This window comes from Colias philodice, chromosome 17, assembly GCF_061535455.1.
Source record: "Colias philodice isolate Cphi_HAF_F1 chromosome 17, ilColPhil1 Martin Lab GWU primary, whole genome shotgun sequence".
Taxonomy (NCBI): Eukaryota; Metazoa; Arthropoda; class Insecta; order Lepidoptera; family Pieridae; genus Colias; species Colias philodice.
This window is the reverse complement of record NC_143102.1, coordinates 2,894,095-2,907,467: the sequence shown is the minus strand read 5'-3', so window position 1 is coordinate 2,907,467 and position 13,373 is coordinate 2,894,095. Positions and strand designations below refer to the sequence as shown.

At 36.1% G+C, this 13,373-nt stretch overlaps 2 protein-coding genes and 1 long non-coding RNA gene across 3 annotated transcripts in view; 1 reads left to right on the top strand and 2 right to left on the bottom strand.

The window, feature by feature from the left end:
• The first annotated feature begins 196 nt into the window (after positions 1 to 196).
• LOC149480908 (DNA-directed RNA polymerase, mitochondrial-like) lies at positions 197 to 8,978 on the top strand. Its single transcript, XM_089705702.1, has 16 exons — positions 197 to 441; positions 567 to 677; positions 751 to 1,288; positions 1,542 to 1,676; positions 1,848 to 2,022; positions 3,438 to 3,548; positions 3,735 to 3,896; positions 4,087 to 4,416; positions 4,650 to 4,790; positions 4,936 to 5,054; positions 5,305 to 5,479; positions 5,582 to 5,700; positions 5,951 to 6,169; positions 7,331 to 7,480; positions 7,811 to 7,996; positions 8,695 to 8,978. The coding sequence occupies exons 1-16, from the start codon at positions 294 to 296 to the stop codon at positions 8,975 to 8,977; spliced, it is 3,102 nt and encodes a 1,033-aa protein (XP_089561828.1). The 5' UTR covers positions 197 to 293; the 3' UTR covers position 8,978.
• A 493-nt stretch (positions 8,979 to 9,471) lies between these two features.
• LOC149480907 (uncharacterized) lies at positions 9,472 to 10,331 on the bottom strand. The gene is made up of 3 exons (XR_016316914.1): positions 10,277 to 10,331; positions 10,044 to 10,209; positions 9,472 to 9,620 (listed from the first exon to the last, which is right to left on the bottom strand). It is a non-coding gene; the product is annotated as an uncharacterized LOC149480907 (long non-coding RNA).
• Positions 10,332 to 10,705: 374 nt separating this feature from the next.
• The window catches only part of LOC149480905 (uncharacterized), a 29,827-nt gene continuing 27,159 nt past the window's right edge, over positions 10,706 to 13,373 (bottom strand). Inside the window, exons 6-9 of the mRNA XM_089706079.1 lie at positions 11,932 to 12,099; positions 11,532 to 11,683; positions 11,060 to 11,217; positions 10,706 to 10,880 (exon numbers count right to left, since the gene is read on the bottom strand). Of these exons, the coding sequence (XP_089562205.1) occupies positions 10,706 to 10,880; positions 11,060 to 11,217; positions 11,532 to 11,683; positions 11,932 to 12,099 (653 nt within the window). The remainder of the gene's footprint in view (positions 10,881 to 11,059; positions 11,218 to 11,531; positions 11,684 to 11,931; positions 12,100 to 13,373) is intronic.

Genomic DNA, 13,373 nt, shown 5'->3' with positions numbered 1-13,373 from the left:
ATAATTTACTGCAATGCAATGAATATATCTAGAATTTGCTTATTTGACCTAATGGCTAAATTAATTAATTTGTACTTTGAAGAATATATTTCATCTATGGAAATTTCATTTAACAGCAAATTTTGCTCTGTGCATTTGTCAGTTTTGACTTTTGGTTTTGACTATTGTTTTTTGTCAAAAATGTCACTGTCTTAAAATTGTGTGATTTCGTTTTCACGTGTTTTACGGATTTCGGCATGCTATACCAAATGTTTTTATTTTTAGATATGCTATGTGATGTTGAATTATAAAAAATGCACCGGATAATATCGGCTCGGAATTTATACCATAGCAATTTTCACGGTTTAAATTCACAATCAAATGTTGTTTTGAAAAACGCTTCAGTTACGGAAGTAAAATGTTCATTTTGTCGAAAAATTCTTCAAACGAGTTATCTAACAGGTATTTTTATTTATTAACATGAGGTATAATATTTAAAAAAATATAAAAAATATTTTCTGTGGCCATTATTTACTATAATAAACATAACCTAATTAACGTGTTGCATAACATTTATTTATTTCTAGAAAACATATTTTCTACGAGGCATCAATCGACAAAAACAGCCAGTGCTCTAAGGTCTCAAAAGAAAAAAGTGAAGCATAAAGGTTATAAAAAATATGGAGAGCTGCTAGAAGGTGAGTTACTCACATTTAGTTTGTTTACATTTCACGTTAGAATGTCGAGCTAACGGTATCTTTTATATTACAGTAAACCATGGGAGTATGATGGAATCCAAGGTGTCAATAAGCAAACTGCATGCCTCCCATCTGTCAAAATTAGCATCTAGTCCAGTATCTCTAGGACAGCTACATCAACTCACAAAACCAATAAAAAAGGTCAACAACATTGAAATAGACCCTGAACTCCTTGAAAGTGTTAAAAAGAAGATTTTAAAGAAAAATTCATCTGAAATAAAACTGGAAGACGACAAATGTGCTCTCATATTTACCAGTCACCAAATTTCTTCTGTTGAAAATAGATTTAAAACTAAACAATATATAGATATGGTGAAACAGAGTTATTACGATTTTAGGAAGGCCACTTTATATGATCAAAGATTGAAGGACCTTAGATATGCCATTAATGAAGGTTTAACTCAAGAGCTTAATTTAGATATGCCGTTTAGTGCCTCTGAAAAAAAGCCGATGCCAAAGAGTCCACATGCAGTATTTCGTGAATTTTTCATAGACAATAGCAATTTGGATGATTATGACCACGAATTAATGACTCATTTATCAAGTTTACAGTGAGTATAGTTTATTAAGAAGTAACTTTAATTCAGTTAAATGATGTTTAATATAGTGTAAACAATTTTCTTAATGTTAGGATTAATAACACAGCTCAATGAATATACTTTATAGTCTGATAAATTCAAGTTGAATGCTTAAACTTTAATATTAGAAAATAACAGGTTTTTTTTATATAAATATTTACAATACACCTATATGCACTCAAATAAAATATTCATACATATATTTTTTTTTATAATTATTCCACAGGATTCAAGGGTTGTCACAACCAGTCATTGAAGATATTTGTGATGACCCTTCTTTGAATAGTGAAATTAATGAAAACAAAGATGATCATATTGAATTGGATAATAAACTTAAATACAACCTGAATGTTAAAAAAGCGTAAGTTACCATTATTCCAATTAATGAAAAAATAATTTTAAATTTATAGCAATTTCGAACTTTTTTTTTTGCTTGTCTATTAAATTTTTACACTTAATGAAAAATACTATGCATATAAAAAATGTAATACACCCTATAAACTTTAATAATTTACAATGTGAATCTTCACAGGAAAAAGGCAGTCAAAGACAAACGGAAGAAAATGCGCGAAAAGCGTCGAGCGGCACAAGAGGTGAACATGAAGGAGGATAAACAGGAAATGGAACGACGCGGCAAAGAGGAGGCGTTGCAGAGGACTCTAGCTGCACACATACAGTTGCTCTGCTCTCTTAATATGGTGGCTGAGGTAATTTGGTGTCCGAATTTATCGAATTAGTAAAAATTGATGTCGCATACAGTGAAATATTACAATTAGTAGCTGCAGCTTGTGGCTGATATCAAGTCTATATCTCTGTACTAAAACAAACTGCTTTCATCTATATATATAAAAATGAAACCCGTTTCGCGTTGTCACGGCATCACACATGAACAGGTGGACCGATTTTGATATTTCTTTTTTTGTTATATTCCTTGAAGTATGAGGATGGTTCTTATATAGAGAAAACATAAATAGGTACCACAGGTGAGGTCCGGGCAGACCGCTAGTGTGAAATAATAACTAAATATTCTGAGTAACTTTCACATTCATAGTATAAAGTTGCATAGAGTGGATATAAAATTTAAAATACAAAAATATTAAATTTTAAATGATTTTTTTAGTATCGGAATATGTCCTAAATTTTCATCTCTTATCATTGTAGGCTTCTTAACTAATACTGATAAGCACTGACACACATTGGATATAATATTTTGATAATTCTATTTTTACAGATTTACTTCCTATTTGTAGAATGCATCTTTAAAGTTAATAATCATTATTGTTTGACCTTTACTATGTATTTAATAAAAAAAAAATTAGATGAATTTCATTGGATTGAATTTTTTTTTGCATTTCATTGTTAATAATTAAGTAACACACTGTAATGCCGGGTCCAGACTGGTGAAACGTAACATGCAATGTAACATTCTGCCTTTCATTGCATGTTCGCTGCAAGCGTGGACGCATAGCGCGCTCGAAGAGCTATTACGCACTGTCGACCAGTCGCCGGCGACTCAGTCTCTCGGCGACCAAAACAGAGAAACTAGGGGTAGGAAACCAAGCCGAGCGACAGTATTCTAAGTACATTCGTGCTGAATCCGGTCCCTACAAGAGTCGCTACGACAGTTGCTTGCAGTGCGAACGCTCCCATTTGAAGCCGTGCTTCTATTGGTCGCCGGCGACCGCCAGTTGCCTGTGCGTCGCCACAACGCGGCGAGTCGCCGAGTCGCCTGGACGACTGGCGACTAAGTGCGCAAGCCCCTATTTAAACTATAGTAAGTCACAGTCGCCGGCGACTGAGTCGCCAGCGACTGGTCGACAGTGCGTAATAGCTCTTAACGCGCATTCACTACGAACGTCCCGCGTTTGTGTTCCTTGCCCCTTTGTGTTCGTTCGAAAAACCGACAAATCACGGATCGCTCCGCGCGCGGCTTGCTCGTAGCATGCGCGTGTAATGCACAATTCGCGCGCGCAAGACGTCCAAACTATGAGAAATTGTTGCAAAGTGTGTTACCTTTCATGATACATTGCGGCAATGTGGACGGTGAATTCTTTCATTGCATGTTACATTTCATGTTACATTTCACCAGTCTGGACCCGGCATAACAAAACAATCTTTTCAGGGAGATCGTGTTTTGAAATACTATAGACAAAGAAGTTTGAAGAATAATGCTCATCCATCAGTCAAAAATGTTAAAATATACAACACAATGTTACATGGATATGCTTCTGTGGTAAATACCTAACTATTTTATATTGTAGTAGTAAAATATTATATGCTTCAAGAAAACTTAGACTAACTATTTTAAACAATAGCGACATTAATTGCAATAGCTTATCTAAGTCAATACAGAACTTCTTGTGTTTTCTTTCTTATTTTCTTATAAGATTGTGGTTCAAAAATAAAATTTATTTTTCAGGGACAATTAGAAAACGCAAAGGAATTATTATCATGCATGTTCAGCGACGGCATCAATGTGAATGCGCAAACATTCGCGGCAATATTCGAGTGCGTGGAACGGAGCCAAATGGTGGACAAAATTACAGTATTAAACTATTATCGGAAATTAATGGAAGAAAAGGTAATTGAAGTTTTATTATTTGAATGTAATAGTCATTATAATATTTTTCGAATATATATTTGTCATTGTAAATTAAACTTTTGGTCATGGTTTGCTAATAGAACTTGTATCTCAATCCTATTGCATATCGGAAAAATCATTAATCATTAGGCGTGCTAAATAATTTTTATTGTTTAAATGTTTTACACAGGGTATACAATTAAACGATCTTCTAGACAAATCCAAGTTCCTATTTGACCAACGTGAAACAGTGCTAAATGCTATTCGTAGAATTGAGCCACATTTCGAACCAATGTATACTCATCCAGAATTAGACTATAATTGTCCTCTCATGGAGAAATTGAAGATAAATAATGTGGATAATAGAAAAGGCTTATGTAACTCTCCTGTGAACGGACTGCTATCTTTTGATCAACTAAAAGCGAAGGGAATGGAACAAATAAAAATGGAAATGGACGGTGAAATTGAGGTCCAGAATATTTCGATTAAAGATGACGAACCAACGACTGTCAGAGTTTATGTATGTATTCAATAGCTTTTTTTGGCGTACATTTCCGTAGTTCCCCAACTATGACCCACTTCTACAAATTTTTTTTCATCATCACTACTTATCAATACATGTTTCAGCATTAAATTGTTCATCTTATTTTAATTACCATTCTTATACAATTTATGAAATTCCTACATTAAGCTTCAATCTATTACTGAATTAAAAGAAAATACGATGTCTTAAATGAAAATGTATACTTTCAGCGTGAATTACTAATTGAAGCCGAAAACGAATGGCGTGGTGTGATAAAAGAAGCTTTTATTCGGAACCTCAGCACGCTCAAGTCGAGAAGCAACGCGTCCCACTCCGCTATCACATTATATCCGTACTTGAAAGTTTTAGAGGTGGGTATTTAATTATAAACTCTGCCTGGTACATGTATAGGCAGAGTTTTGGTTCGGACGTTTTATGTTTCTCGGACATTTCTTTTTAAGTGAATATAAGTCTAGTTGTTTATTGTACTTCAACGAAAAGAAACAATGTTTACAGGTGGACGAATTTGTGGAAATAGTGATGAATGAAATAACAAAATTGGTGGACGGAAGTGAGACGTATAGTCCTACCCTCAAGTTGCTACAGAGGGATTTGGGAGTACAGGTGTATAATAAGTGAGTACCTTCATTTTAATAAAAAATTGTGTATTAGCTAGCTTTAAAGTAATAAATTTATTGTTAAATGGTGGTTGATATGTGATAAAACCATGTAATGAAAATGTAAAATTTGGTTCCTAATTAGAAATGTTAATCAATTTCATAGAATAAAATTTCTATCCAATAGCCATATCAATTTTGCAATAAAATTGCGTTTATCTTAAATTAGCATTTATTTTTTTAAGAAAATTATAAAATATTATTTCAGGTATCAAATAGAGCAATTCAAAAAGAATGGAGTACTCCAAAAGATTGAGAATGTGTATGAGAAATATTGTAAATGGTACCTAGAAAGACATCCTTTAGACGACACCGGGAGGCCATACAATTCCAGACAAGCATGGCAATTACTTGTACATCAAAATAGGGAAGGTGCTAGCTTAGTAAGTAACTTATGAAACTTTATTTCTTAAAAAAATTATTTAAAATTTAAGAGCCATTGAAATCTCATTAGAAGCTGAAACTGAAATATTGTATGTTTTTAGGATATAGAAGAAACTCCATGGTCTACGGAGATTCGACAAAACATTGGAAAGTTCCTGTACAATATAATTATTAACGACGTCAAGATTGATGTCAATTTGTTCAAACCAAAATCTAAAGTGTGAGTGTTTTAGATTTAAATTTTTGATAATTGTTGTACTGTTTGTGATCTGTTACTGTGGCATTTTTAAATTCGTTTTTGTATGGGATCGTGTACAGGGTGATTTTTTCATCTGGCTATGGTCGGTGAAATCGACTCGTTTATAGGATTCGTTCCTAAGTGTATCCACCATTAAATGGTGTAATGAAACAGTATGTGTATTATTTAAAAAAAATTCATTCAACAAATTTATAATGCAAATTGGTTACAGTAAAAAGCTGCCGGCGGTATACAAAGTGCACCGTCCGTGGGGCCGGCTCGTGCGGCTGGAGCTGAAGCCGCACCCGGTGCTGAGCCGGCTGTGCGCGGCGGCCGCTCGGCCCGCGCTGCGCCTGCGCGCCGCGCTCGCGCCCACCGTGTCGCCGCCCGCGCCCTCGCTCGCCCCCACCGCACCCGCTGCGTATCTGCTCACCGCTACGCCGCTCGTGAGGTGCGTACCATTAAGATATACATATGGAGACGACACCGCCTACATCACTTATGTTCCGCTCAACTTACGCCATATGGCGTAACTGCACGCTCATTTTTTATTTGTTTTAAAGTGAAACGCATCAAATATGCCTTCGTGTGTGTTACGATACTGCACAAATAATACGGAAAAGTGCAAAGGAATAACTTTCATCGGTAAGTACCTAACTAGATAATAATTTTTAAAACTTAGTTAGAGCAAAAAAATGGCGCACAGATTTTGTTCGCGGTGTCTCCTCCATACGTAGTAATATTATCTCAATGGTGCGTACACAATTTTGTGTGCTAAGGCCGGTTGCAGAGCTTCACCGACCATCAGTGCGTACGTCAGTCGCGCTTGTCATATGTATGGAAATTCATAAAACCGTTCATAGCTAGACCGACCATACGCACGCCGACGTACGCACTGATGGTCGGTGAAGCTCTGCAACCGGCCCAAGTAATCTCTTATATATAAAAATGAATCGCAAAATGTGTTGGTAAGCGCATAACTCGAGAACGGCTGAACCGATTTCGATAATTCTTTTTTTATTATATTCCTTGAAGTACGAGGATGGTTTTTATGTAGAGAAAACGTAAATATGTACCACTGGCGAAGCCGGGGCGGACCACTAGTAGGAAATATGCATAAAATTTGAAATGGCCTAAAATATTTTTTTCTCTAATACGATATTAATCGTAATATTATAATGAAAAGGGTTTGTTTTTATTTACTTACGTTATTATTTAAACCCCTAAAATAATATTCAAAAAGTGCAAAATAAGGAGCGAAATTCAAACTTCCAAAACGCGCCACCATAGGTCGAACAAAATGTGACGTCATCTGACACGACATTGTATTCATCTCCCCACAGTAAACACTAAGGTAAACACCCACTGGACGTGTCATGTGACGTCACGCAAAGCGCGCGCAAAATGGCGGTGCTTGAACTGCTTAAATTTTTTAAAAGTTTTAAATTTCATTTTTTAAAATATCTAGAGTATTTTGAAGCCCATTAATATTTTTTCTACGTTATAAGATAGTAAACTATTAATTTAAGACAAAAAAGAAAAACATGAATATTCCCAATTGCGCTATATTTTACCCACTGCCTATTACATAATATACATAAAAAATTCACAGGATGCCAGTATACGTGATGAGTCAAATGAAACGAATTGAAGAAGCGCCGCAAGCGGACCTCTACCCAGTGCTCGACAGTTTGAACCAGCTCGGTGAAGTGCCGTGGGTCATCAACCAATCGATATTGGACTTACAGCTGAAGGTCTTTAAGTAAGTTTTTGCTTGCTTTTAAATAGTTATTTGACATGCATCTGTGAATTTGGAAAGTTATAGGTTAATCCAATCGAAATGAGAAACTTTAAGAAATAAAAAACTGCGTTCTTTTATCTGTATTGTTCTCCACGTATTGTTTTGTTAAATTTTTACCATTTTTTTAGATATTCTTTTTATTCAAAAGACTTGCGATATTTCATTTTTTGGTAGGTAGGCACTAGGCAGTCACTTGATGTGTCCAATTATACATTACCGATTTTCATATAAATTAAAATATACTATTGAGAGATAGCAAGTGTATCTTAGTATTTATATTTTTTCTAACAGATCGGGTGGTGACAAAAAGCTCGACATTCCACCCCCCGCATCCTCCCTCCAACTGTCCGACATTCCCGGGGAGAACGAAGGCTCTAGCGCATACAAGCGTCGACTCACGTACAACCGCGCCCGGGCTGATATGCACTCGCTGTGGTGCGACTCGCTGTATAAACTGTCGCTGGCTAATCATTATAGGTGAGGGTAGTTTGGTTTTGGAAATGAGGGTAGTGTAAAAATTGGTTGTTTGTAAAGTAGGTTTACGATCGAGATGTTTACGTGATAACGTCTTATTGGTGGCAGCGCTCGAGATGAGACGGGAGATCGGTCCGTCTCTCTCTCGTTATACCTGCGATCGCGCTCGTGAGGTTTTGGTGTGACACAAGTTTCTGAACATGTCACCCGACTAAAACGATTTAAAAAACGTTATCACGTTAAAAAATATTTTCTGTCAGATATTTAAAGAGTTAATAGTTCTTCTGAAATTGTTCTTATGTGTCTACTTAGGTTATGATGATTACTATTTTTGGGAGGGATTTCTTTCAGTATTTTGATCAATAAATTGTCAACTTCATATTATGTTATTGTAAAGATTACATCTTATAGTGTAATCGCTATCTAAGCGATCTTATCAAATTTTCAAAATTCAAATTTTCTAATATGTTATGTGTTCATCTTATATATAAAAATGAATCGCAAAATGTGTTGGTAAGCGCATAACTCGAGAACGGCTGAACCGATTTCGATAATTCTTTTTTTATTATATTCCTTGAAGTACGAGGATGGTTTTTATGTAGAGAAAACGTAAATATGTACCACGGGCGAAGCCGGGGCGGACCGCTAGTTTTTAATGTTTTTAATGTCTCACATAGACGTTTTTGCTTATTATACACCAGGGAGCGCATGTTCTGGCTGCCCCACAACATGGACTTCCGCGGGCGCGTGTACGCAGTGGGACCGCACGTGTCTGCGCTCGGCGCTGACGCAGCACGTGCGTTGTTGCGGTTAGCACGCACACGGCCGTTGGGACCTAAAGGCCTTATGTGGTTAAAGCTGCACGCTATTAACTTGACTGGGACGAAGAAACGCAACACTGTGGAAGAGAGGTTCGTAAATGTAGCTAGTGGTCCTTCGAGGCCACCTGATCGCTTTGTGATAGCTCAAACTGCTGGCGCGTAGTGGAAGAGAGGTATATTAACTTGCAGGTGTAGTGTAGAATATGCGGAAGTATATTTTCATATGCTATGTACAATAGTTGTCTTATGAGATTTCAAATTATTTAGTTCAGCAAAATTTTTAGCTTGATGTTTTTGATAGCTTAAGAGGCATATCATTTATTCCACTTAAGAGTAAGTCCACACGGCGCGTCGCGTCAGCGTTGCGTCGTCGTAGCGCTGTCGCTGCGTCGTTTTACATACAAATAACCAAGGTGTACACACGGCGCACTGCGGCGCGCAACGCACACGTGACGGACAGCAGCCCCCGAGACGAAGCGGGAGGGGGTGTACTCATTGCGACTACATCAGTTGTAGTAGTAGTAACGCTGCGATGGCGCAGCGCCCGTGTGGCCGGCTATGCGTCAAATATTTGCGTTGCGACGACGCAACGCTGACGCGCCGCGCCGTGTGGACTTACTCTCAGTGAGTTTCACAATTGAAAGAAGTATTACAGATACAAAATTTTATTACAGATAATTCAGTCAACTTACAGATACTGTTATTAAATTTTATTAGATCTTCTTTAATTTTGTTTATGATTAATTATCGCTAACTATAGTTAGGTTTTAAGTATTTGGCGGCAGCGTGCGGACCAGGGCCGTTGTCTGAAATTGAAACAGAATATTAATCTTAAAGCCAGTGCAGTGTTACAGTTTGAACTTACATTTTGCAATAATAAAATAAAATTATGGTAGTAATGTATAAATTAAGGCAGACAAGCCACGGAAAATTATGAAAAATTAAACTGTTGTTAAAAATTAATTGCTTAATCAGCTAGTAAATGTGACAAATTCTTTCACGCTGTTACGTTCATGTCTTTCAAGAATCATATTGTATCAGAATGGATTCAGATGTGATTCAGATGCTTTGGATATTAACCAGAAGATTCAAAGACAGACAAAGATGTAACCACAAAAAACTGGTAAGTATATAAATAATCTGGTAAGTGAAATGGATTAAATATTTCTAGTGTTTTATTTTTTAACAGATAAAAAATAACATTTAAACGCATTTAATTCGCAACATACCGTCAATCTTCGATTGCACCTTTTGCAATTCGGCGTGCGACTTTTCGAGCGCGTCACTCAAGCCCACTTTGATCTGACTGAACTCCTTCACCACGAGGGACAGGCGTCCCAACAAATAATTCAGGTTATCGTCCACTGCGGACACGCGTGACGTTATCAGGCCCACCTGGGAATAAATACGAATTATTAATCCGAGCCTTATAATCATAGCCGTAAAGACCATTATTACTCACCTTATATTTCATTCCGTCCAATGTCGTAGTGCTGCCATTAACATATTGCGCGGTTTGTTCATGCCGGTTTTAAATATTGTCTATTAGTTGATTAGTGCCATAATGCTTTATGCGAATGGAATTTTTGTTTGCGTTCATCATGTTATGGATCATAATGGTAGAATGTCTAATTAACGAGGCTGTTATTTTAACGGCGTAGGTATTACAATTACAGGGCAATTTGTCCATTACTGGAATAGAAAAGTGCACCGAAGAAAATACCTTTTGAAACATAATTTCTAATAATTTATATGATATTTAGGTCCCTTTTTAAATTCAATTTTCAGTGTATATGTTTGAATTGAAAAAGCATCTATCCAACCGTCAACTTATAGGAATTAGGATGAATTTCTCGAAAAAATATACGCGGAAATATAGATACTATTATTGTTAAATTCTCCAACTCACAGATAATCTGTCAATAGATTTCTTGCTGGCGGTCAGTTGCTCGTACATGATGCCGATCTGGCGCCAAACCTGCGACATGTCCGACTCTATCTTTGATGTGATATTGCCCAGAGTCATAGTTTGGTTGTTCATTATATGCTTCTCTATTTCATCGACCCTGAAAATTGTTAAGTGTTTATTATTAAATTAGAATTTCCAACAAAATCAAAAAATTAGGTCAATATAATTATTATAATAGCTGTAGGCTGCTGTAGATAAAATTTGAATCTTTACTTATTTACATTTTAGTGTCTGTTATTTTACTTCATCTTATTTTTTTTAAATATAAGTTAATACCTGCTCAGTAACGTGCTATTTAGAAGTCCCTGTAATCTGATATTTTCTCCAACTTCAAGCAGAATTCTATTTACTCCGTATTCTATACGTTTCTTAGTGGCAATCACATCGTCAGCGGTTTGTAGCATTACGTTTTCGTTCCTTGAGAATGCTTGTACCTGAAAATAATATGTGTATTAAGTTTTACAGATTTTCTTCAATAGACTTTAAGTTTTTTTTGCAACAGATCTATTCAAAAGTGGAAAGCGATGTTATGAAATACTAATTATGTTTTTATTTCCACAGACTGCCTGCTACAGGATCAAAAGTGACTTCTGAAATGGGAAAGTGTTTCGATAGCTTTGCATATAGCTACAATACGATTTCGCCTTGGGTTGGTCAACCCATTTATTATTTTCTGACCAGCCAGTGCAACTAAACCCATATATGTATTATAAAGTGATTTTGCTCCAAACGCGATAAAAATACCAACCTCGTTTCTTAAAGTGTCATAGCTCTTTTGTATATCGTCGTAGGCTCGTTCGCTCCTTGTGTTACTCTCAGTTAGACTTTGTTGAATATCTTTATTGGTCGCCACTAGACGGTCGCTCATTTCACGCAATTTTGTTGTTATTTTGTTAACAGCTGAAAAGATTAAGCATGTTTTATTTTAATTTCATAAGATTTCATAATCAAAACCTCGCAAAATAATTTTTAACTTTCCAGAGCTTTTTGGATCGACGTAACAGATGGTACGCCTACCTCGCGACTGCACAAAATATAAGAGTAATCTAAAGCCTTAGATTGCAAATTGTACCCAAAAAATATTTCGACAGAACTTAAATTCTTCTTTTATCAGAGATCGACAGATTAGCTCATTAATTGATACTCACTATTATCTCCATTGCCGGTATTATTGTACTGTGCAGCGACCAGTGCTTCCAAAGTATCATTGGTCGCACGTTTGATGTCCGCAAGTCGCGGCAGATCCTTCCACATGCTCTCCGCATTTGACAGCAACAGTTGAATCTTCTTTATTTCACCTTCTTGCCGCTCCAGTACTATAACAACAAATATACAGAAAACATGAAGGAAAAGGAAACAAATTGGTCTGGTAAGTACCTAATATCGGAAAAGTATCATTTCATTTTGTAATGTCATATGGATTGATTAATTATTATGTAATAGATTTCCGCCCGCGGCTTCTAAAACCGCGGCTTCGGCTAAAACCCGCATAGTTCCTGTTCCCGTGGGATTTCCGGGATAAAACCTATCCTATGTCATATGTGTTAATCCAAGTTACCCTCTATATGTGTGCTAAATTTCATTGTAATCGGTTCAGTAGTTTTTACGTGAAAGAGTAACAAACATCCATACATCCATACATCCATACTTACAAACTTTCGCCTTTATAATAGTATTAAGCTGCAAAGAAGAAAGGAACTACAAAAAATCAAAAATAAAAATCGTTCTATGAAAATGGAACTTTCCGCTCTTTACAAACTAGGAAATAAATATATAAAAAAAGATTACGAAAACTATAGAGAAGATACCATAAAAAAACATTTACAATATACTGGAAGTACGAAGAAAGCCTACAAGGATCTCAGAACAAAGAAAAGCTGGATAAACGAATTGAGGAGGCAAGACAAAACTATATACCAAAGAAAGGATATTATAACAGCAGCAACTGAGTTCTACAGAAACCTATATAGAAATCCGCAGACAGAATTAACCGGCTCTTCTAACACGATTAACACGAATAGCAACGAGATTCATCCAATTAATGAAACAGAAATCGGTCTGATGATAAAGAAACTAAAAATAGAGAAAAGCCCAGGTTCGGACAACATTACAAATGAGGCACTAAAATTAGCACATACAGCTCTATCAACACCCTTGACTAAACTTTTTAATCTTATTCTAAACAAATCGGAAACACCAAAGCAATGGTCCGAATCAAACATAATACTTCTCTATAAAAAAGGGGACCCAAAGGATATCGGCAACTACAGACCAATAAGTCTACTACCTTGCCTCTATAAACTATTTTCATCTATTATAAATACAAGGATCAGCACGACGATACAAGCAAAGCAACCAATAGAGCAGGCAGGTTTCAGAAGAGGCTTCAGTACAGTCGACCATATTCACACCCTAGAACAAATTATAGAAAAATACCAAGAGCAACAGAGAACGTTATATATAGCATTTATAGATTACCAGAAAGCATTCGACACAGTTTCACACGTAAGCATATGGGAAAGTTTGAGAGAACAAGGAGTCGAAGAAATATATATAAAAGTCATAAAGAATATATACAATAATAATACAG